This window comes from Dipodomys merriami, unplaced genomic scaffold (genome assembly GCF_024711535.1).
Source record: "Dipodomys merriami isolate MVZ:Mamm:240054 unplaced genomic scaffold, mDipMer1.0.p SCAF_28, whole genome shotgun sequence".
Lineage (NCBI taxonomy): Eukaryota > Metazoa > Chordata > Mammalia > Rodentia > Heteromyidae > Dipodomys > Dipodomys merriami.
Window position 1 is genome coordinate 3,864,618 of NW_027204270.1, and position 22,137 is coordinate 3,886,754.

Sequence of the window (22,137 nt, forward strand, 5' to 3'; positions counted from 1 at the left end):
CCTCAGATCTCAGCCTCCTGAGTAGCTAGGATGACAGGCGTAAGCCCCTGGCGCCCAGCCGGTGGTATTCTACAAATTCTCTCAAAGGTGCAGAGCTATAGATACAAGGGTGCTGGCAATGGCATGGGTTATGAGAGTAGAAGACTGGAGACAGCCGGACGCCCATCCCAGAGGTCAGTTTTAAAGGGATGGTATCTCCAAGCCGGGTGCTGGCGGCTTACACCTGTAATCCCTGTAACCCTACCTACAGGAGGCTGAGATCTGAGGATAGAAGTGCAGAGCCAGCCTGGGCAGGAAAGTCTGTGACTCTTATCTCCAATTAGCCACCAAAAAAGCTGGAAATGACGCTATGGCTCAAGTGGTTGAGCACTAGTGCAAAAACTGAAGGCCAGCACCCAGGTCCCGAGTTCAAGCCCCAGTACTGGCACACACACAAAGAAAGAGAGTGAGAGTGCTTGACCTCTGGAGTGGCAGCGCCCAGCCCCGCTCTCCAGCCACGTGCCCACACCACAGGCCTGTGACCAGCCACAGGGCTCCAGCTCTGAGCGCGTCTACCCGAGCTCCCCCAGCTGAAGCTGTCTGCTCAGAACCCCCCACCCCCCAGCTCTGGGCCCTGCCAAGGCGCTTCCTCCGGCTCGGCCCTGGGCGCTGTGATTTAACATTTGGACTGCGTTACCTTTTGGGTGACTTTTTTCCCTTTGGATTTTCTAGTCCTAAGTTCCAACTTGCTCCAAGAACAGGAGGCGTTTTTTACCAGCTGGCTCCCTCTGAATGCCTTCTCTTCTTTCCTGGAAAGCAATGCCAAGGAGACCTGTTTCTCGTCCCAGTGGCCACCGCAGCGACTCTAAACTGGGGGGCTCCCCGTCACCAGGCAGAGACAGGCATAGCACGAGACCAGAGAAATTCCAAAGCAGTAGAAAAACTCCAAAGCGACTCTGCTGAGCGCCACAGAGACATCAGGGCTGGTTTCCATAACAACCTTAGGCTTCCCAGCCCAGCCCTTCATCCAGCTTCATTTGCTGACTCCCAAGGCTCTGCTTACTCAGCTCCTGGCATCTGCAGAGACCCCATGCCTCGGGGCAGCTCCTCACCGCCTGTACCCTTGCCTGCCCTCCAGAGCCCACCCTTCCCCTGGCAAGGCCTCTGGGATATTTAACTTAGCAAGTCCTTCGGAAGCGGCCCAGTGGGTCACGTGGGCTGGCCCCTCTGCACAAATGGCCCCCTTATTTATTTTAGCTACTGTTGGGGGCCCCCCAATTGTCAGCCAAGTCTCATTCTCTCTGCCAGGCCAACCTAGGAGGGAAGATTGCTGGGCCAAGGCTCACTGGCTGAGGCCATTACCATCCCAGAGCCCAGGGTGGGGATTCTGTTGTTTGCTTTTTTAGGAACTTTTCACCCATTTGGGCACACTGCCCCCCTCCCCTTTGTTCTCCTAATGGACCCTCAAGGCAGGCCAGACTGTAACAGACTCCTTACTTCCAAGACAGGAAGATTAAAACGGACATGAAAACGAAGCCCAGGCATTGCTGGGGGCTTTCCAAGCATCCCTGGCTCTGCACCCCAAATTCATCAACTGTTTTTCAAGGCTATTTTTCACCCTGATGCTTTCTGCCATTTTTTTTTTTTTTGGTCGGTTGTGGGGCTTGAACTCTGGGCCTGGGCACTGTCCCTGAGCATTTCAGCTCAAGGCTAGCGCTCTAGCACAGGAGAAGACTGAAAGGGTAACATTGATCAAGATGCTGTACTTATAATAAGCTTGAGTTAAAATTGAAACCCTTCTGCATAACTACTTTAAACAATTATACATATATATATTATATATATATATACATATATATATGTATATATATATATATATATATATATATATATATATGGACAAGATGATCTATCCATACACTAAAATTATAGCGCAATTCAAGTTCTCAAGATCCTTTTTAGTAGCCGGGCGCTGGTGGCTCATGCCTGTAATCCTAGCTACTCAGGAGGCTGAGATCTGAGGATCGCGGTTCAAAGCCAGCCCGGGCAGGAAAGACCGTGAGACTCCTATCTCTAGTAAACCACCAGAAAACCGGAAGTGGCGCTATAGCTCAAGTGGTAGAGTGCTTGCCTTGCGCTGAAGAGCTGAGGGACAGCGCCCAGGCCCAGAGTTCAAGCCCCACGACCGACAAAAAAACAAAGATCCTTTTTAGTGTGTGCTAGTCCTGGGGGCTTGAGCTCAGGGCCTGGGCACTCTATTCCAGACGTTGGAGCTTATGTGATCAAGGCTAGTGCTCTATCACTTGAGCCATAGCTCCACTTCCAGCCTTTTAGTGGATAATTGCAGCCAAGTCTCATGGATTTTGCTGCCAGGGCTGCCTCTGAATGGTGATCTTCAGATCCCAGCCTCCTGAGTAGCTAGGATAGCAGGCGTGAGCCACCGCAGCGCCTGGGTAAGGATTGTTTTTCAAACATATAAACTAGAATTTTTAAAGCAGCAAATGGGGTTTTGTCCAGCAGTAGCTTTCACTGGTGGCCAGAGAATAAGCTGCCCTGATCTCAGACCCTTGGCAACAAGAACAAACTCAGGGTGAAGCCCGGAGGCAGGACAGCGGCGCAGGGGTGGTTCAGACATTTAATGTGGCATCATCCCAAACTTCTCTATGTCCCCTGTGCTACTTTGGAAATCACACTCAAAAATGACTGCTTTGGTAAAGAAGATGGGAGAGGGGAAATCCTCAGTAAAGACCCAGAGTAGCCATGTGTGGTGACGCATGCCTGCAATCCCAGCACTTGGGCAGCTGTGGCAGAGGTTGACTTGAAGCCAGCTGTGTCACCTACAACACCCAGACACCGTCTCCTCTCTCCTCCTTTCTCCACTCACACTGAGAATCACCTGTAGACATTTAGGACTGGCACTGTGGCTACTCCGACAGGCTCAGCCTAGAGCTGAGCACTGCCAGGTCAGGCTCAACCACTCTGCCCTTCACAGCCATCCACTCAGTGTCAATGGCGCCCCCTAGTGGGGGCACAATCCCTTTACTGATGCAGGCTTAAAGGCTCAGCATTTTAAAAGCTAAGGGAATTACTGGCACTGGTGGCTCATGTCTGAAATCCTACTTAACTCAGGCTGAGCTGAGGATAATAGTCCAAAGACAGCCTGGGCAGCAAAGTCTGTGAGATTCTTATCTCTAACTAACCACCAGAAAACCAGAAGTGGGGCTGGAAGGTGGCTCAGTGGTAGAGTGCTTGCCTTGCATGCATGAGGCCCTGGGTTTGATTCCTCAGCACCACATAAGCAGAAAAAGCCAGAAGTGGCGCTGTGGCTCAAGTGGTAGAGTGCTAGCCTTGAGCTGAAGAGCTCAGGAACAGCACCCTGAATGCTGGGTTTTTTGCCTCTAACCCCAGCACTCAGGAGGCTGAGGCCTCAGGATTGCAATTCAATCCAGCTTGGGCAGGGAAATTCATGAGGCTCTCATCTCCAATTAAACACACACACACTGTGGTAGAATGTGAGCCTTGAGCATAAAAGCTCAGGATCAGCATCTAGGCTCTGAGTTCAAGCCTAAGGAAAACTCTCCTCCCCCCCAAAAAAAGTAGCAAAACAAAAACTAAAGGTAAACTCAGATTTAAATAAAAATATTTGTCTGGGAAGGTGGCTTAGCAGTAGTAGTTGTCTAGCATGCATGAAGCCCTGGGTTCAATTCCTCAGTACCACATACACAGAAAAAGCCAGAAGTGGTGCTGTTGGCTCAAGTGGTAGAGTGCTAGCCTTGAGCAGAGAGGCTCAGGCACAGTGCCTTGGCCGAGGTCAAGCCCTAGGACTGGCAAAATAAATATATTACATATATAAAGTTAAGCCTTTAAAAAGAATGAAAAGGGCTGGGAAGGTGGCTCAGTGGTAGAGCACTTGCCTTGCATGCCTGAGGCCCTGGGTTCAATTCCTCAGCACCACATAAGCAAAAAGTAAAAAGCCAGAAGTGGCGCTGTGGCTCAAGTGGTTAGAGCGCTAGCCTTGAGCTGAAGAGCTGAGGGACAGTGCCTGGCCCAGAGTTCAGGCCCCACGACTGGACCCCCCCCCAAAAAAAAATTTTAATTTTAATGAAATTGGACTGAAGGCATGGCTCAGGTGCCAAAGTGCTTGCCTAGCGAGTGCACGGCCCCGGGCAGAATCCCTAATATTGCCAAAGAAGAAAGTAGAGCATGTCCTGAGCTTGTCCTGAGCATGTGTGAGGCGTGGCTTTAACTCCCAGAACTAAATAAAGGCCTGTCTCAGACTGGCAAAGGGCATCCAACTTTAACCTACCAGAGGGCAGTCAGGAGGCTAAAACTGGTCTGGGATGTCTCTGCCTTGCACTACAGACCTACAGGAGTGTTCATTATTGTGATACAAGGAATTAGGAAAGAGGAGTAAACATGGCAAGCTTTCTCAGTCATGATAGAAATACCTGACACAGCACGTGTGGTAGGGGCTGAAACCCCGACTGGGGTGCTCAAGTGACTGAGGCAGGATCTGAGTTCAGGACCAGCCTAGACAACACAGTGAGAACCTGTGCTCACCCTCACCGAAAAATTAATAAACAATAGAAAAATGAAATTTTCTAGCCAGACACCCGTGGCTCACGCCTGTCACCCTAGCTAGTCAGGACACGAAGACATGATTATTGTGGTTCAGAGCCAGCCCAAGTTAAGTCCATGAGACTCCTACCTCAGTTGTGGAAGTAGTGCTAGCCTTGAGCAAAAAAGCGCAGGGACAGCACCCAGGCCCTGAGTTCAAGCCCCAAGACCTCATTTCCCCCACCTTTGCACACACACACACAAACTCTTGGAGTGCCAAGAGCTGCTGGGGCCAGCTGTAAGTCCTTTGCTGTGTCTTCAAGATGCTGAGGGGCTCTGCAGACAGCACTGAGATTGAGAAGAACCGACGGTTCGGTTATATCAACGTAGCACTCAATTCCACACAGACCAGTGTTTTTTTTGTGTGTTGGTCCTGAGGCTTGAACTCAGGGCTTCATGTTCTCACTTGCTTTTTCACTCCCAGTTGGCACTCTATGTGAGCCATGCCTCCAGTCCAGCATTTGGCTGGAGCTGTCTTATGGATTTTTCTGCCCAGAATGGCTTTATACTGATACCCCAGGTTTCAGCCTTCTTCTGAGTAGCTAGTATTACAGGTGTGAGCCACTGAGCCCAAATGGGAACAATTTTCTGTGTATGCACATACTGGTACTGGGACTTGAACTCAGAGCCCAAGAGCTATCTTTTTTGCTCAATGCTGGTGCTCTACCATTTGAGCCACAGCTTAATTTCTAGCTTCTTGTGGGTTAAGTGGAGATATGGGTCTTACAGACTTTCCTGCCTGGCCTGGCTTCAAAACTCAGTCCTCAGCTCTCCAATAGACCACTAGAAAACTGGAAGTGGTGCTGTGGCTCAAGCAGTAGGGCACTCGCCTTGAGGTGAAGAGCGCAGGGACGGCACCCAGGCCCAGAGTTCAAGCCCCACAACCAACCCAAAACATAAATAATGTAGCCACAACACTTGATTACATGACAAGAAGGCAGTTGGTACCAACGTTTGGGTCAGAACACCTCAGCATCCCCTAGGGGCTCCAAGGAGGTAGGACCCCTCCCTGCCTGACCAGCCTGCTCAGGGCTCTGGCAGGCACCCAGGATTTTGTGGGCCAGCCTGTCGCTATTCTTCTTGATACATTGTTTGTGGCCTGTTTCCCTGTTTTTATCCCTAGTCCAATAACCACGACCTTGAAGAACTTGAGATGAGTCCTATGCTTCTGCTTTAATGGTATAAAATCTTCCACATGCCTTGCGATCTCTTTAGAAACCATTCCAGACAACACACATAATTAAACATACAAAAGACCAGGACCAGGTTTATACCACATCTGAACTAAGGGAGAAAGTAGAAAAGATTAATGTTACATAAACCCTGTCCATAAGAGAGTCCGTGAATCCGAGCGCTCTGGCTCAGTGAGGCTGGGAGGGGCGCTTTCTGGAGAAAGTCCCTCCCCTGGTTGGAACTTCATTTTGCTTTCCGGCAAAATGTGGGATCGATCTGAAACCCCTCTGCTTCCGTAAACGTTCTTAATCCAATTTTCTCCGAGGCGCCAGGAAGGTTGAAATTGTAATCGGTTGTGATGTAGGGGATGGTTCCCTCCAGCCCCCGCTGAAACACAAACACAAGGAGCTTGTCCATCCTGGGGAGCAGCGCCATGACGGGGACAGCCCCCACCACACCCTCTCAATCTCTCTCCACAACAAACCCCAGCGAGGGTGGGTGTGCTGCGGGATCTCGTTCTCCCAGGGCCTCCCCTCAACGCCTGAAGCCCCCAGACCTTTCCCACCAGTGCCGGGGTGGTCTTGGGGAGGCCCCTCCTGCTCCTCTCCCCGCAGCCTGAGAGAAGGTCCTGCCCTGGCACCTGACGAAACACCGCAGCCCTCCTACCTCTGGGGCCATCCTGAAACCCCAGCTTCACCCCATCATTCTGCTCTACAACACAGTTCCCATTCAGCAGCTGTGAGGACTCCAGCCGGAGCTGGAGGCTGGGCAGGGGCTACGCGGGGCGGGCTCACCTGGGCACAGAAGATGCAAGGTGGAATGTTGACGGAGCCAATGAGCAGACAATTCACTGTCTTTAACTCTTCTGGGGGCACAGGGGTGAGGATGTGGTACACCCGCTTCTCCATGTCAACACCTCTACAGATCCCTTCAAGACACAAGCACCTATCAGCATTCCCACTGCTAAGAAGTGACACTAACAGTCTCAAGTCTGCAGAGCTTTGCTTTGAGAACACAAAGTATCAATCAGACTGTCTGCAGGCTCTCCTGATAGGCTGATGGCAAGGCTCTGACTAGAAAGGACCAGGGTCTTCCAGGTGACACAGGACCACATGACATACTCCCTGGAAATGTTTTTTTTTTTTTTTTTCGGTCATGGGGCTTGAACTCTGGGCTTGGGCGCTGTCCCTGTGCTCTTCAGCTCAAGGTGAGCACTCTACCGCTTGACCCACAGCGCCACTTCTGGTTTTCTAGTGGTTTATTGGAGATAAGAGTCTCACAGACTTTCCTGCCAGGGCTGGCTTTGAATCACGATCTCAGATCTCAGCCTCTTGGGTAGCTAGGATGACAAGCGTGAGCCAACGGCGCCCAGCATTGAAATGCTTTTGAGAATTAATGGTGCACAAATCTAACATGCATTAATTCACTCATTCAGGACAGTGCGAGAGCAGACAGAGCACCAACAGTGTGAGAGAGAGGGCGCCTGGGAGAATGTGTGGCTGGAGAAGAGGTCAAGGCCTAGACCACAGGAGCCGGCAGGAAGCGGAGAAGGGGTGTAAGGAGAAGCGGAGCCAGCAGATCTGGTAGTCAGGGACATGACATCGCCGTCAACTCACCGAACCCCACACAGTCACAAATGGGAGTCTGGGCCAGCAGGATGGGGCCCCTGGTGTACCCTCGGATGTCATCCATGATCCTGCAGAGGCCAACCCAGCTGGCATTCACGGCATACAGGATGTGGGTGGGGGGGACATCAGAGTGGGTAATCCGGATAGCAACTGAATTAAAAGGGACCTAAGGAACAAATAATAAGTGTGCAACCCCCATCAATCATTTGTTTTGAATGATCTTTCTTCACTTCCTCCAGCCTGCCCTCTTCTGTGCCAGTACTGTGCCAGGAGCTTGAAAACAGGGCCCTTGCATTCTCCCTCAACTCTTTTACTCAAGGCTGGCACTCTACCACTTGAGCCATACCTCTACTCTGGAGTCTTGTGGTACACAGATCCTCAGATCTCAGCCTCCTGGGTAGCTAGGATTATAGGCATGAGCCACTGGCACCTGGCCCTCTTGTTTTTAAGATAGGGTCTCCCTATATAGAGCATGCTGACCTTGAACTTCAGAGGCTCCTGCCTAGGAGTATGGATTTTAGGCATATGCCACCAGGCCAGGCTTGGCTTAAAAGCCCAATTTTAATTACCACCAAATGACTAGCCAGTGACGTAAGGCAAAGTCTACAAAACCACTACCAAAAAGAATGAAAACACCAGGGCTTTGTGGCGGCTACAGCTTTAATAGAGACCCTAAGAGGCCACACACACTCTTTGTATACCAGGAACGCTTGCTAGAAACCCCAACTGAATGCCTGGTACTTCCTGGTCTAAGCAGACACAAGAGATCTGGAAATGTCTTAAGTGAGTTAAAACAGAGGAAGACATCCAGTTAAATGCACATGAAACATTGTTCACTGAGTCTCCTGATATGAGAAAGTCAGAATGGACTTTCGGAACCAGAAGTCTCTATTCAATTCCTAATGAGGATTAAGAAAGAGGATAGAGCCAGGTGCTGTTGCTCACACCTGCTGCTCTGGAGGCTGATGTCTGGTTCAAAGTGTATCAGACAAACTCTAGACTCTTACCTGCAATTAGGCAGCACTTGGGGGCATGTCTTAAGTTGTAGAGTGAGAGCACAAGGCCTGGGTTCAAACCCTGTCCTAAACACAAAAAATGGACAGGACTGGAGTGTGGCTCAGTGGTAGAGCGCATGCCTGACATGCAAGAGGCCCTGGATGCGCTCCCCAACACCAAAAAAAAAAAAAGGAAAAAGAAGCAGTACCCACATTCCTGGGACTCCAGGAAAATGACTAACATTACTACTTTCTGGGTAATTTCAAATTGAGAGGTGACAAGTACTCTGTTATACATATATTAGGCTTCAGGAAGGTGTCAAGCAACAAAAAGGAGAAAAAACCATTAGTCAGTGTGATTAAAGTCCAGTTAAGAGTATTTTCTGGGGCTGGGAAGGCGGCTCAGTGGTAGAGTGCTTGCCTCGCATGCATGAGGCCCTGGGTTTGATTCCTCAGCACCATACAAGCAGAAAAAAACGGAAGTGGCATTGTGACCCAAGTGATAGAGCGCTAGCCTTAAGCTGAAGAGCCAAGGGGCAGCACCCAGGCCCAGAGTTCAGGCCATGACTGACAAAAAAAAAAAAAAAAGAGTATTTCCTAAAAACAACTGACCCTGTTGCTTGGTGCTGATGGCTCACACCTGTAAACCTATCTTCTCAGGAGGCTGAGATTTGAAGATCACAGTTCAGAGCTAGACCAGGCAAGAAAGTTCATGAGACACTTATCTCTAATTAACCAAATGAAAACTAGAAGTGGGCCAGTGGCTGAAAATGGCAGAGCACTAGCCTTGAGCAAAATAATTCAGGCCCTGAGTTCAAATCCCATGACCAAAAAAACCCCTCAAGAAACAAAAATCAAGACCTTAAAGAAATTTCATTAAACAAATTGCCTGACCCTTGGGTAAAAACAACAACAGCAAAAAACACCTTAGAGGTACTGGGAATGTGGCTTCGTGGTAGAATGCTTGCCTAGCTTGCATGGGCTCTGGGTTTGAATTCCTCAGCACCACATAAACAGAAAAAGCTGAAGTGGTGCTGTGCCTCAAGTGGTAGAGTGCTAGCCTCGAGCAAAAGAAGCTCAGGGACAGCGCCCAGGCCCAGAGTTCAAACCCCAGGATTGGCAAAAAAAAAGACAAAAAAACAAAAACCACCTTAGACACCTGGGGGTCACCCACCACTGACTAGCACCCGTCCAGGACGTTCACCATGGCCACCTGGTCTGCTGCCGTTGCTGTGCGGCCGCAGACAGGCACCCCACTTGCCTGTCCCCAGCTTTCATAGCTCTAGGCGGGGTCTCTACTAGCAGCTCTTAGGACTGCCACAGTTACGGAGGCATCCACACGTGCTAGACAGAGAACCTGGCTCAGAGCCGTGGCTCCCATGCGGCCAGACGGCACAGCAGAGCCACCTCTGCTCTCTGTAACACAGGAGGTGCCTGGGATGAGGCCTGATTGAACCGCGTCTAGCTCAAGGAGACGAAAGCTCCACCTGGCCAGCACTGGTGGTTCACACGTCAGTAATACTAGCTGCTCAGGTGGCTGAGATCTGAGGACTCAGGTTCAAAGTCAGCCCAGGAAGAGAAACCCAAGAGAGTCTTACCTCCAATCAACCAGCAAAAAGCCAGAAGTGGAGCTGTGGCTCAAATGGTAACAGTATCAGCCTTGACTGAAAAAACTCAGGGACAGAATCAGTAACCAGGCACTGAGCTTAGGTCCTAGGGCCAGTAAAAAAAAAGAGGAAGGGAGAAAAGGAAGGAAGGGGGAGGGAGCACATAGAACCAGACCTGTGGCCTGCCTAGGTCTGAATGCCAACTCTGCCATTGGTTTCTCTGCACCTTCGTTTATCCATCTATAGAATGGGGATAATTACAGAACACAAGGCACAGGGCTGTGAGGATTCAATGGAAAATGAATACAATGGGGTAGAAGGTAGCCAGCAGCAAGAGAAAACAGAAGACGAGCCCCATACCTGATAGGGTGTCAGACTGGGCAAGAAGCTTGGTGGTTTTGGCACCGAAGGCATCAGCAAGCTGAGGTAACCCAACACAGCCAAGCCTCGAAGAACTCTGTTATGTGATTCTCTGAAAAGCAGATCAGAAGGGTGTGCCTACAGTCACCAGCTCAGAAAGACCCTCTGCCTCAGCTTCTCAGGGGCTAGGATTCCACACATGCACGCACACGACTTCTAATAGAATGTCTTGCTTAACAGAAGGGCCCATCATTAGCCATGTGACAGTTTACTTACCTATTTTTTTTGGGGGGGGGGGGGTCCGGTCGTGGGGCCTGAACTCTGGGCCTGGGCGCTGTCCCTCAGCTCTTCAGCTCAAGGCTAGCGCTCTACCACTTGAGCCACAGTGCCACTTCCAGCTTTTTTCTTTTTGCTTATGTGGTGCTTAGGAATCGAACCCACGGCCTCATGCATGCAAGGTAAGCGCTCTACCACTGAGCCACCTTCCCAGTCCCTACTTACCTATTTCTTAAAGTTTTACAAAATATAAACTCTGACTGAACGTATAATAGTTTATGTCCATTCAAGAAAACAGGACCGTCTTTCTCTTCGTCAGTAAATTCCAAATTATCTCCCAAGTCCGGGAATTCGAAACACCGATTTCTGTGCCTGGACTTGCTTTTTGTGTACAAGCCATCTGTGCCTTCCACGAATTCAGGGGTGAGGATTGGCATGTTTCTGGTATGGGCCGTAGTGAACTGAACCACATAGCTGGGAGCCAGCAGCCGGATGAGGTCAATCAGCAGAAGCAGCCCATCGTCTGTGAGGGAGGAGATGACAGCGTTGGAGCACACACAAGACCAGACCACCCAACACAAACCAAACTTAGCTGAGGGCACGCAATGAGCCAGCAGATGTCAAAGCAACCAGACTTCTTATCATCCAGAATATGTAATAAACTCAAACATCCCAAAAACAAAACACATTACAGCTGGGCGCTGGTGGCTCATGCCTGTAATCCTAGCTACTCAGGGAAAGAGATCTGAGGATCATGGTTCAAAGCCAGGCCACGCAGGAAAGTCTGTGAGACTCTTATCTCCAATTAATCACCAGAAAATCAGAAGTGGCTGTGGTCAAGCACTGGCCTTGAGCTGAAGAGCTGAGACCAGAGTTCAAGCCCTACGACCAACAACAACAACAACAAAAGAATGGGGGGAAAAAAAAGGTACAGGAAAGCTAAGCACTGATATCTCTTGCCTGTAATCTGAGCAATTTAGGAGGCTGATGTCTGAGGCTCATGATTCCCAGGGGTTAGAACACCAAAGTTGGTGAGACATATCTTTATCTTCAACCACCCAAAGGCCAGAAGCAGGTGTGGCTCAAGTGGTAGTGTGCTAGCCTTGAAAGAAAAAACTAAGAAATAGTGCTCAGGCCCCAGGACCAATGCGTATACATGTACACACACATCTGAAAAAAGCTACAAGATACTGAATATTTTCTTGGAAAAAAAAAAAGAAAACGATAAAGGGGACAGGTGATATATGTGCCTAAAATCCAAGCACTTAGGATATCAAGGCCGGAAAACTGAAGTGTTCAAGACCAGCATACAGATCAAGTTCTAGGTCAGTCTGAACTATGTAGCAAGACTGTGTCTCAAAAGCACAAAATGTTCATCCATCTAAGGAGACAGATATGGTCATGCTCACTTGAAAACAGTGTGCGTGTACTGATCTGTCATGTGACTCCTATGACTCAGGCGGGCTGCCCTTTCCCTGCAGTGTGAGCAGGCGGCCTTACTCACCTACCACCCAGCCCATCGTGTTGATGATCAGTGGTGACTCTCTCTTGTAAGCACTGAACACATATTTTATTATCTCAATGTAGTTCTCACAGCTGTTTCTACAAGAAGGTTTCCCGAAATACACCATCTTCTGTGGGGTCCTCTGGTGAGTAAAGGGAGGACCTAGGAAGACAAAGGTTAGTGTTAACTCAGCAGAGCTGGGAACAGAGTGTGAGGGAGAGCACTTGTCTAGCCTGCATGAGCCCTGTCCATCCACAGCAGCATGCGTGTGCATGAGCATGCACACTCACGTGCACACATGCCAGATATATTAGACTTCACCAAAATAAGAACTTCTGTACATCACAACTACTACTGAGAAAACAAAAAGATGACCCGGAGCCGGGTGCCAGTGGCTCATGCCTGTAATCGTAGCTGAGATCTGAGGATCACGGTTCAAAGCCAGCCTGGGCACAGAAGTCCATGGGACTCTTATCACCAATTAACCACTAGAAAACCGGAAGTGGTACTATGGCTCAAGTGATAGAGTGCTCACCTTGAGCTAAAGAACTGAGGAACAGCGCCTAAGCCCAGAGTTCAAGCCCCACAACCGACAAAACAAACAAACAAGAGATGACCCAGAAAAAAAAAATCACACACTTGATAAGGGATTAATATCCAGGACACAGGCCCAGAAATATAGTTCTAGTAGCAAAGTGCTTAGCCAGCAAGTTCTGAATCAATCTCTAGTACTACAAAAAAATTACAGGACTGAGAAGGTGGCTTTAGTGGCAGAGTGCTTGCATAGCATGCATGAAGCCCTGGGTTCAATTCTTCAGTACTACATAAACAGAAAAAGCTAGAAATGGCACTGTGGCTCAAGTGATAGAATGTTAGCCTTGAGCAAAAGAAGCTCATTGACAGTGTCCAGGCCCTGAATTCAAGCCCCAGGCCTGGCAAAATAAAATAAAATAAAAAGGGCTCAGAGATAAGCTGGTATACTGTGCATTAGCTTTGGGTTCAATTCCCAGCACTAAAAATAAATAAATAAAAAAGGATATATCAATAACTCCTAAACCTCATCAAAATTAAAAACCTAGCCAGGCACCAGTTGTTAAAGCCTACAATCCTAGCTACTTAGAAGGCAGGGACAATCACAGTTCAAAGCCAGCCTGGGCAGGAAACATCATGAGACACTTAACTCCAACTACCAAAAAAAGCTGGAAGTGGAGCTTTGGCTCAAGTAGTAGAGTACCAGTCTTGAGCACAAAAGCTTAAAGATAGTGCCTAGGCCGTGAGTTCAAGACCCAGTGTATACACAAACATACACACAAACAAGTTTTGTGCCCATTTCTCACATTTTACCCAGATTTTACATACTGACTTTTTAGCGTCATTATTTTTGAATTTTATAAAGTAAGACATTTAGCAAATATGTAATACATACCCAGAACCGGTTCTGTAATATTCAGTAAAGAAATGCAACCAGGAGGCGTGAACTCTGTCTGCCCCAGATCACATTCTAAGTAGTCAACACAGGGAATACTGAAAGTTTTTTTCAAAAGAAAAGAGAATTTTAACATTAGTCAGTAAAAGGAGAAATCACTTTCTCTTTTTTGTCGGTCGTGGGGCTTGAACTCTGGGCCTGGGCGCTGTCCCTCAGCTCTTCAGCTCAAGGAAAGCAATCTACCAATTGAGGCACAGCACCACTTGCAGTTTTCTGGGTGGTTTATTGGAGAAAAGAGTTTCTCGGACTTTCCTGCCCCTGCCCCAGCTGGCTTTGAACCAAGATGAGATCCTCAGATCTCAGCCTCCTGAGTAGCTAGGATTATAGGCGTGAGCCACCCGCCACCTGGTGAGAAATCACATTTATAGCAATCAGAATGTTAGGATTGTTTATGATGGTGAATAGCAGTCAATAATTTTATATCCCTTTGCACAAGCAAAACCAACCACATGCAGTCTTCTAGGTAGATGGGCCTCCCCTCGCAGTGTTCATTCACAGCATGTGCATAATCACCTTTACCTTTAAATACAACTCCCAGCCAGGCACAGGTGGCTTACCCCTATAATCTCAGCTACTCGGAAGGCTAGGATCTAACGACTGAGGTTCAAAAGCCAGTTCTAGGCAGGCAGATCCTTGAGACTCTTATTTCAATTAACCAGCAAAAAGCTAGAAGTGAAGGTATGGTTCAAATGGCAGAGAACCAGCCATAAGCAGAAAAAAAAAAAGAGACTGTATGGCCTTGAGTTCAAGCTCTAGTACCAACACCAAAACAAGTAAGCCCCAGCAAGCTTCTCAGAAGGCTAAAAAGCGGAGGAATTTGGGCAATGCTAGCCTGTAAAGTCTGAGATACTCCATCTCTGAAATAACCAGCAAAAAAAAAAAAAAAAATCCCAGCTGGTGGCTCACGCCTATAATCATAGCTACTCAGGAGGCTGAGATCTGAGGATCACGGTTCAAAGCCAGCCCAGGCAGTAAAGTACATGAAACTCTTAGCCCCAATAAACCACCAGAAAACTGAAAGTGGCACTGTGGCTCAAGTGGTAGAACAGTAGCCTTGAGCTGAAGAGCTGAGGGACAGCGCCCAGGCCCAGAGTTCAGGCCCCACGACCGGACCCCCCAAAAAAACCAAAAAAAACAATTATAGCAAAAAAAAAAAAAAATATATAGCAAAAAGCCAGAGGTGGAGCTGTGGCTCAGGGGGGGCAGAGCACCAGCCATAAACAAAAAAGCTAAGGGCAGAGTAATGGCACGTATGTGTGCATACACATACACACATCTAGTAATAAGCCAAAGTGACAACAAAAAGACTCTTACCGCCGGGCGCCGCTGGCTCACGCCTGTAATCCTAGCTACTCAGGAGGCTGAGATCTGAGGATCGCGGTTCAAAGCCAGCCCGGGCAGGAGAGACCATGAGACTCCTATCTCCAATAAGCCACCAGAAAACCGGAAGTGGCGCTGTAGCCCAAGTGGTAGAGCGCTCGCCTTGAGCTGAAGAGCTGAGGGACAGCACCCAGGCCCAGAGTTCAAGCCCCACAACCGCCAAAAAAAAAAAAAAAAAAAAAAAGACTCTTACCGATTTAACAGCTGGTTAATCAGGAACTTATTGAATGTTGACTTTCCAACATCCTGAGCGCCGCAAACCAGGACGACCAGACAGTCGTCCATTTCTTCTGCAGGCAGAACAGACATTGACCTGGAATCAACCATTGTCCTCATTGTTCTTTAATGATGGGCAGCGATTCTGAGGGTCTGGGGCCATACCTAGTGATCTGAATGTAGTACTTACCCTCAGCCACACTGACTAGCTCCCGCAGTGCCGAATGGACGCTCTCAGTTAAGGTTAGGCTTCTTTTCTTCTTCTCCTTTCTGATGCCAACAGATCTCAAAGCTAAAGATTCAGAGTTGATCTGGAGTGGACCACTCTGACAAAGAACAATTTAAACATTAAGGAAAGTTTAAAAAAATAAAAAATAAAAAAAAGAAGCTGAAGAGTGCAGGGACAGCGTCCAAGCCCAGAGATCAAGCCCCACAACCGACAAAAAAAAAAAAAAAAGAGAGAGATAATTACAAAGTGTAAATCTGATCCTTCCCTCTCTCCCCCACAGCTACAAAATTCATCAGCAAGTCACTATCAACTCTATTCTGATCTGAAGTCATCTATGTCTGCTTCCACAGTTCATACTTCCTCCCAAGCCGCTGTCACTCCTGCAGAAGGCTCCACAGAAAGACATGGCATGCCATTCACCAAGCACCACGGCCCACACCTGTGCTGCCATAGGGGTGGGAGGCAGAAGATCTGAGGTTTGAGGCAACCTAGTAAGACTTTCCAAAAACACCCTGCCAGGCAGGGTCAGTAGCTTACATCTGTAATCCTCGCTACTCCAGGAGGCTAAAAACCTGGAGGAATGATCATTTGGAGCCAGCTCAGGCAAAAAATCAGGGTGGTGTGACAAGAGGTAGAGCACCAACCATGAGCAAGAAAATCAGGTGTGCCAGGTCCTGAGGTTCAAGTCCTGGTACCAGTACCCCCCCCAATTTTTTTTTTTTGTCGGTTGTGGGTCTTGAACTCTGAGCCTGGGCGCTGTCCCTCAGCTCTTCAGCTCAAGGCTAGTGCTCTACCACTTGAGCTACAGCGCCACTTCCGGTTTTCTGGTGGTTTTTTTTATTGGAGATAGGAGTCTCACGGTCTCTCCTGCCCGGGCTGGCTTTGAACTGCGATCCTCAGATCTCAGCCTCCTGAGTAGCTAGGATTACAGGCGTGAGCCACCAGCGCCCAGCCAAAAAATTTTTTTTAAGTTAAGAGAAATTCCAAAAACATAAAACAAAAGTTAAAGTGACAGACAGAGTTGAAGGGCTCTCCTCAGCTCCAAACTCACAGTTCACTGACAGTTGGTGTCCCCTGCCAGATGCTTAACAGGCCACCTCCCAGTCAGCACAGACAAACAGCTTGCTTAGCTCCGCCCCCATCTGTAATTCTCCCTTACATCTACTGTCCACTAATCCTGAAGCTCAGACTCACTGTCTGGGCCAGGGGAGTCATTTATGGCAGAGGAACTGACTTCAGAAAACTAGCAATATGGCAGACAGGAACTTACTGACAAGAGAAAAGATGGAAGTGTAAGGACATTGACAGCATTTACTAACTGTTTACAGAAAATTAAGATAACCGGGGCTGGGAAGGTGGCACAGTGGTAGAGCGCTTGCCTTGCATGCATGAGGTCCTGGGTTCAATTCCTCATGACCACATAAGCAAAAAGAAAAAAGCTGGAAGTGGCGTTGTGGCTCAAGTGGTAGAGTGCTAGCCTTGAGCTGAAGAGCTGAGGGACAGCGCTCAGGCCCAGAGTTCAGGCCCCATGACCGGACCCAAAAAAAGAAAAAAAAAGAAAAAGAAAAGAAAATTAAGATAACCATTAATGAAGTTCAATGGTTTTATTGTTTGTATTTTGCCAACCACAAAATGATGCGCTGCAATGTTTTGTTTTTCAAAGTGGGATTAGAACTCAGGACTGGAAGAAGTCTTGTCGCTCAAGTGCTAGATTGCTAGCTTTGAGCACAAAGAGGATCAGGAACAGCACCCAGGCCCTGAGTTCAAGCCCCAGGTCTGGGGGAAAAACAAAATCAAAACAAAAAAAGGAACACAGGACCTTGCATTTGCCAAGGCAGGTTATTCTACCACCTGAGCCACACACCCTGCCCCCACCTTGTTTTGAGACAAGATCTCCAATATAGTTAAGCGTGGACTCAAATTCATGATCCTCCTGCCTCTCAAGGTATGGGGACCCACATCTGCCTGAAACAGCGACTTTTCTGTCAGTCATGGGGCTTGAAGTCAGGGCCTGGGTGTTGTCTCTGAGCTCTTTTGTGTCTTTCCCTTTTTGGTTCTGGGGATCAAACCAGGACATTGCACTAGCTAGGCAGGTGCTTTGCCTCTGAGCTACATCCCAGCACTCTGAGCTCTTTTGCTCAAAGCTAGCCCTCTACCACTTTGAGCCACTGTGCCATTTCTGGTATTCTGGTGGTTAATTGGAGAGGCTTCAAACCACAATCCTGAGATCTCAGCCTCACAAATAGCTAGGATTATAGGCATGAGCCACCAGCACCCAGCTGAAAAAATGACTTGCACTGTCCCTGAGCCTCTTTTGCTCAAGGCTAGCACTCTACCACTTGAGCCACAGTGCCATTTCTGGCTTTTACTGTTTATATGGTACTGAGGAATCGAACCCAGGGCCTCATGCATGCTAGGCAAGCACTCTACCACTAAGCCACCTTCCCAACCCCCCCCCCCACCTTTTTGACAGATGTGCATATACAGGAGCTTGAACTCAGGGCCAGGGTGTTCTCCCTTAGCTTTTTTTGCTCAAAGCTGGTGCTCTACCACTGGGGCCACAGCTCCACTTCCGGCTTTTCACTGGTTAAATGAAAATAAAGAGTCTCACAGACTTCTGCCAGGGCCGGCTTCAAATCAAGACCCTCAGATCTCACCTCCTGAAGAGCCATGATTATAGGCATGGGCCACTGGCTCTTGGCTAGACTATTTCTTGACTATAGACCTATCCCACTAACAGGACAGACTGATTCAAAGAGAACACTTTATAGAGCAAGTTAGCTCAACTGTTTTGACACAAGTAATTAGCAAAACTGAATGAAACTGATTTTACCTCTTGCATGAAAACGCAAGATAAACCTGGAAAGCTGGTAATGAAGTTTACAGTGGAGTTTTTCAGCTGTTCTAGCATCACAAGGGAACACAGAGGAGAAAAATTCTTTATCGACCAAGATCTGTCCTCTGCAAAGAGAAAAATAAATCACCTCAGACGCAGCAACTCCACTAAATTCTCTGCCGTTCAGAGCTCCTAGCTTCTTTGCTAAAAGGCAAGCTGACAGTAGCTAATCGTGTTCTAAAGCCCTTTTCAGAAGGCTACATTGCAGAAACAGTGACTTTTTTCCACATTTGGTTTGAGAAGTCATTTCATACAACATTCATGGCTTCAGAAAATTTTTATTACATTAAAAAGTACTAACAGTACGTTAATGCCTATGAAGCCTTATATGTCTAAATAGATATAGAGGTCCTGGATTCAAGTTCTTTTTTTTTTTTGCGGGGTCCGGTCGTGGGGCCTGAACTCTGGGCCTGGGTGCTGTCCCTCAGCTCTTCAGCTCAAGGCTAGCGCTCTACCACTTGAGCCACAGCGCCACTTCTGGCTTTTTTTCTTTTTGCTTATGTGGTGCTGAGCAATCAAACCCAGGGCCTCATGCATGCAAGGCAAGTGCTCTACCACTGAGCTACCTTCCCAGCCCCCTGGATTCAAGTTCTAAGCACAATGTCTAAACCACAGTAAGAATTTAAATACTATCAGCCTCATTATAGGAAGTCATCTGCAAGCTACTCAGTTCTTTTCTTTACCTAGGTTAAGACGAGATTTGACCAGAGCCCGGAATTCCTTTTTCGTCTCTTTCTTGGTTTTCTGAGGCATGGAGTAACGAACCGCAGTGATATTCAGGAAAGCGTGTGTGAAGGTAGAGAAGAGGTCTTGGGGAGGCTGGCCTTGCCGGATGGTATAACCAAATACCTCCACCTCGCCATAGAGACAAGTCAGGCGACACGTGCCACCGAAAGTAAACTCCTAGCAAAGAAAGAAGTAACATTATAGAACTTGTTGCAAACACTGAAGAAATGCAAACTTGCTATTCACATACCTGAAAATTACCTATTTCCAGGGCTAGACTAGGTAACCAGCACACATCCTTCGCTTTTCTTTTTTCTTTTCCTTTTTTTTTTTTTTGCTGGTTATGGGGCCTGAACTCTGGGCCTAGGCGCTGTCCCGCAGCTCTTCAGCTCAAGGCTAGCGCTCTACCACTGGAGCCACAGCGCCACTTGTTTTTTTTTCTGGTTAATTGAAGAGTCTCAGGGACTTAACCTGTCCAAGCTGGTTTCAAACTGTGATCCTCAGATCTCAGCCTCCTGAGTAACTAGGATCACAGGCATCCAGTTCCTTTTTTTTTTTTTGGCCAGTCTTGGGGCTTGAACTCAGGACCTGGGCACTGTCCTTAAGCTTCATTTGCTCAAGGCTAGTGTTCTACCACTTGAGCCACAGTGCCCCTTCCAGCCTTTTCTGTGTATGTGGTACTGAGGAATCAAACCCAGGGCTTCATGCATGCTAGGCAAGCACTCTACCACTAAACTACATTCCCAGCCTCCTTTACTTTTTTTGTGTATACAAGGATTTGAATTCAGGGCTTTGTCTGCTTACTGGGCTGTTACTTGAGCCAGGCCTCCAAACATTTTTTCGGGAGTGGAGTCTCCCAGACATTTCTGCTTGGGCTGGCTTTGAACAACTATCCTCTGATCTCAAGCTCCTGAGCATCAGGATTACAGATGTAGCCACCATCGCCCAGCCATACACATTTTTTGTTTTTTTCCCAGTCCTGGGGCTTGAACTCAGGGTCGGGGCACTGTCCCTGAGCTCTTTTACACAAGGCTAGCACTCTACCACTTTGAGCCACAGCTCCACTATGGTTTTTGAGTGGCTAATTGGAGATAGGGTTTCCCAGGGACTTTTCTGCCCCTGCTGGCTTTGAACCACGATTGTCAGATCTCTCAGCCTCCTTAGTTAGGATTACAGGTGTGAACTTCCAGGACAAGCCATATACACATTTTCAACCTAAGATCATATCCTGCGGCAGCTCCAAAGCAAGACTGTATTTAAACTTGTTCATGCCAGTAACCCTACCCTCTCAAAAGGCTAAGAACAGTAGGTGTAAGGTCTGCAACGCAGAAAATGTTCTGAAAGACTCCTACCTCCAAAATAACGAACTAAAGACAGAGCTGGAAGCCAATTACAAGCGTGAGCTACTCGTGGGGCTGAGATCGGAGGGCTGAGGTACGCAGCAAGTCCAGAGAATCAATCTCCAAATAACCATCAAAAAGCTGGAGATGGAGACTCAGGTGATGATGGATCGCCAGCCTAGAGCAAAACAGCTGAAGGCAGGAGGTCCCGGGTTCAAGCCCCACAAATCAACACACACACACACACACACACACACACACACACGCACACGCACACGCACGCACGCTAGAGACGTGGCTCAAGTGGCAGACGGCCCTGAATCCAAACCCCGTCCTCAGCAAGGCGCCAGGCTGGCCTAGTCCCTCCGCTTCCTGCCTTTCCCTTCTCCCTGCGGGCGAGTTCGACTCCCGGCTCTGTCTCTCGCCGCAGGGTAACCCCGGGCACTGCAGCCGTCGCTGGCGGCGCGGGTTCGGGCGCGGGCAGCCCCCCGTCGCGGCCCCGTCCCGGGCCCGCGCGCACCCCGCCTACCTCCTCCACGGGCAGCAGCAGCAGCGCGCAGCCCGGGCCCAGCTGCCGCACCTGCGGGGCCCGGCGCTTCTCCCGGACGCTCTGCGCGGGCGGCGGGCTGGGGAAGCGGATGCAGGGCGCGGCGGGCAGCAGGGCGCTGATCGGGAAGGGGAACGGGGCCAAGGGCCGGGCGTGGTACGCGTCGCGCGCCGGGCTGGGGGACGCGGCCTGGGGCCGCCGGGCCGCCTCGGCCTCGGGCTTCTCCCCGGCCGCGCCGGCCTCGGGCTTCTCCCCGCCCGCGCCGTCCCGCACGCCCGCGCCGTCCCGCACGCCCGCGCCGTCCCGCACGCCCGCGCCGCCCCGCACGCCCGCGCCGCCCCGCACGCCCGCGCCGCCCCGCACGCCCGCGCCGCAGCGCTCCCGGCAGCCCTCGTGGGCCGCCTGGGCCTGCAGCAGCCGCCGCCGCCGCCGGTGTCGCTCGCACCGGCCTGGGGCCCGGAGTCGGAGGCGATCTCGGCGGCAGAGCACGAGCTTCGGGCGGATCTTGAAGATTTTGGACCACACGGAGCGGTAGAGCGCCCGGTTGAAACGCCTCTCCGAATCCGCCATGCTGAGCCACTGACGCCGGCCGCGGAGAATCTCGCGAGACTTACCGGGGGGCGCCTCTCGCTCCGCCCCGCGGCCTGGGGGCGGCGCGCGCCCTCTAGCGTCGGCCTCCGGAAGCACGCCAGAGGCTCTGGCCCGGAGCAGGCTCCCGAAGGCCTGGGGAGCATCCCAACCGGGGCTGCACAGTATTTACATTATGCAAAGGTCCCACCCCAGCCAGCTGAACCCCAGGGTTAGGCCACAGAGCCACCGCTCCGGAAATCCACCTGGGATTATTTTTTTCTGCAGAAAAAGCTCCAGGATTGGAATTTTAAACAAAATCGATCTTTGCATACGTTCTATTTGCATTCATTTGTCTTTGGGCTGAAGGGAGCGACCCTGGGCATCGCGGCCCAACTGGGATTATTCGGCTCACATTTTCAAGTGTCAGAACACAAGACTGTGGGTGGCGGTGTCCACTCAAAGCCATGTCTCATTCATTAACCTGAAGCCCAACCAAAGGGCTCTAAATGCTGCTGCTTGGCAGGTTATGGTGGTGCAGGCTGCAGTCCCAGTTACTGGAGAGACTGAAGCAAAAGGAAGAGGATCGCCTGCGTTCAGAAGGTCGAGGT

At 49.6% G+C, this 22,137-nt stretch overlaps 1 protein-coding gene across 1 annotated transcript; it reads right to left on the reverse strand.

Moving 5' to 3' along the window:
• Positions 1 to 5,750: 5,750 nt before the first annotated feature.
• Nol9 (nucleolar protein 9) lies at positions 5,751 to 21,537 on the reverse strand. Its single transcript, XM_070037948.1, has 12 exons — positions 20,942 to 21,537; positions 19,030 to 19,249; positions 18,284 to 18,411; positions 15,412 to 15,547; positions 15,199 to 15,295; positions 13,566 to 13,663; positions 12,140 to 12,301; positions 10,861 to 11,158; positions 10,360 to 10,471; positions 7,386 to 7,563; positions 6,564 to 6,697; positions 5,751 to 6,156 (listed from the first exon to the last, which is right to left on the reverse strand). Exons 1-12 carry the CDS (start codon positions 21,527 to 21,529, stop codon positions 6,013 to 6,015), a joined length of 2,295 nt encoding a protein of 764 aa, XP_069894049.1. The 5' UTR covers positions 21,530 to 21,537; the 3' UTR covers positions 5,751 to 6,012.
• Positions 21,538 to 22,137: the final 600 nt, after the last annotated feature.

Coding starts and splice junctions, on each gene's coding strand:
- Nol9 (XM_070037948.1), bottom strand. CDS start 21,529: ATGGCGGATTCGGAGAGGCGTTTCAACCGGGCGCTCTACCGCTCCGTG. Junction 15,548..18,283: donor CTTGCGTTTTCATGCAAGAG/GTAAAATCAGTT, acceptor GTTCTTTGTCAG/AGTGGTCCACTCCAGATCAA. Junction 11,159..12,139: donor CACGATGGGCTGGGTGGTAG/GTGAGTAAGGCC, acceptor CCTCCCTCACAG/ACGATGGGCTGCTTCTGCTG.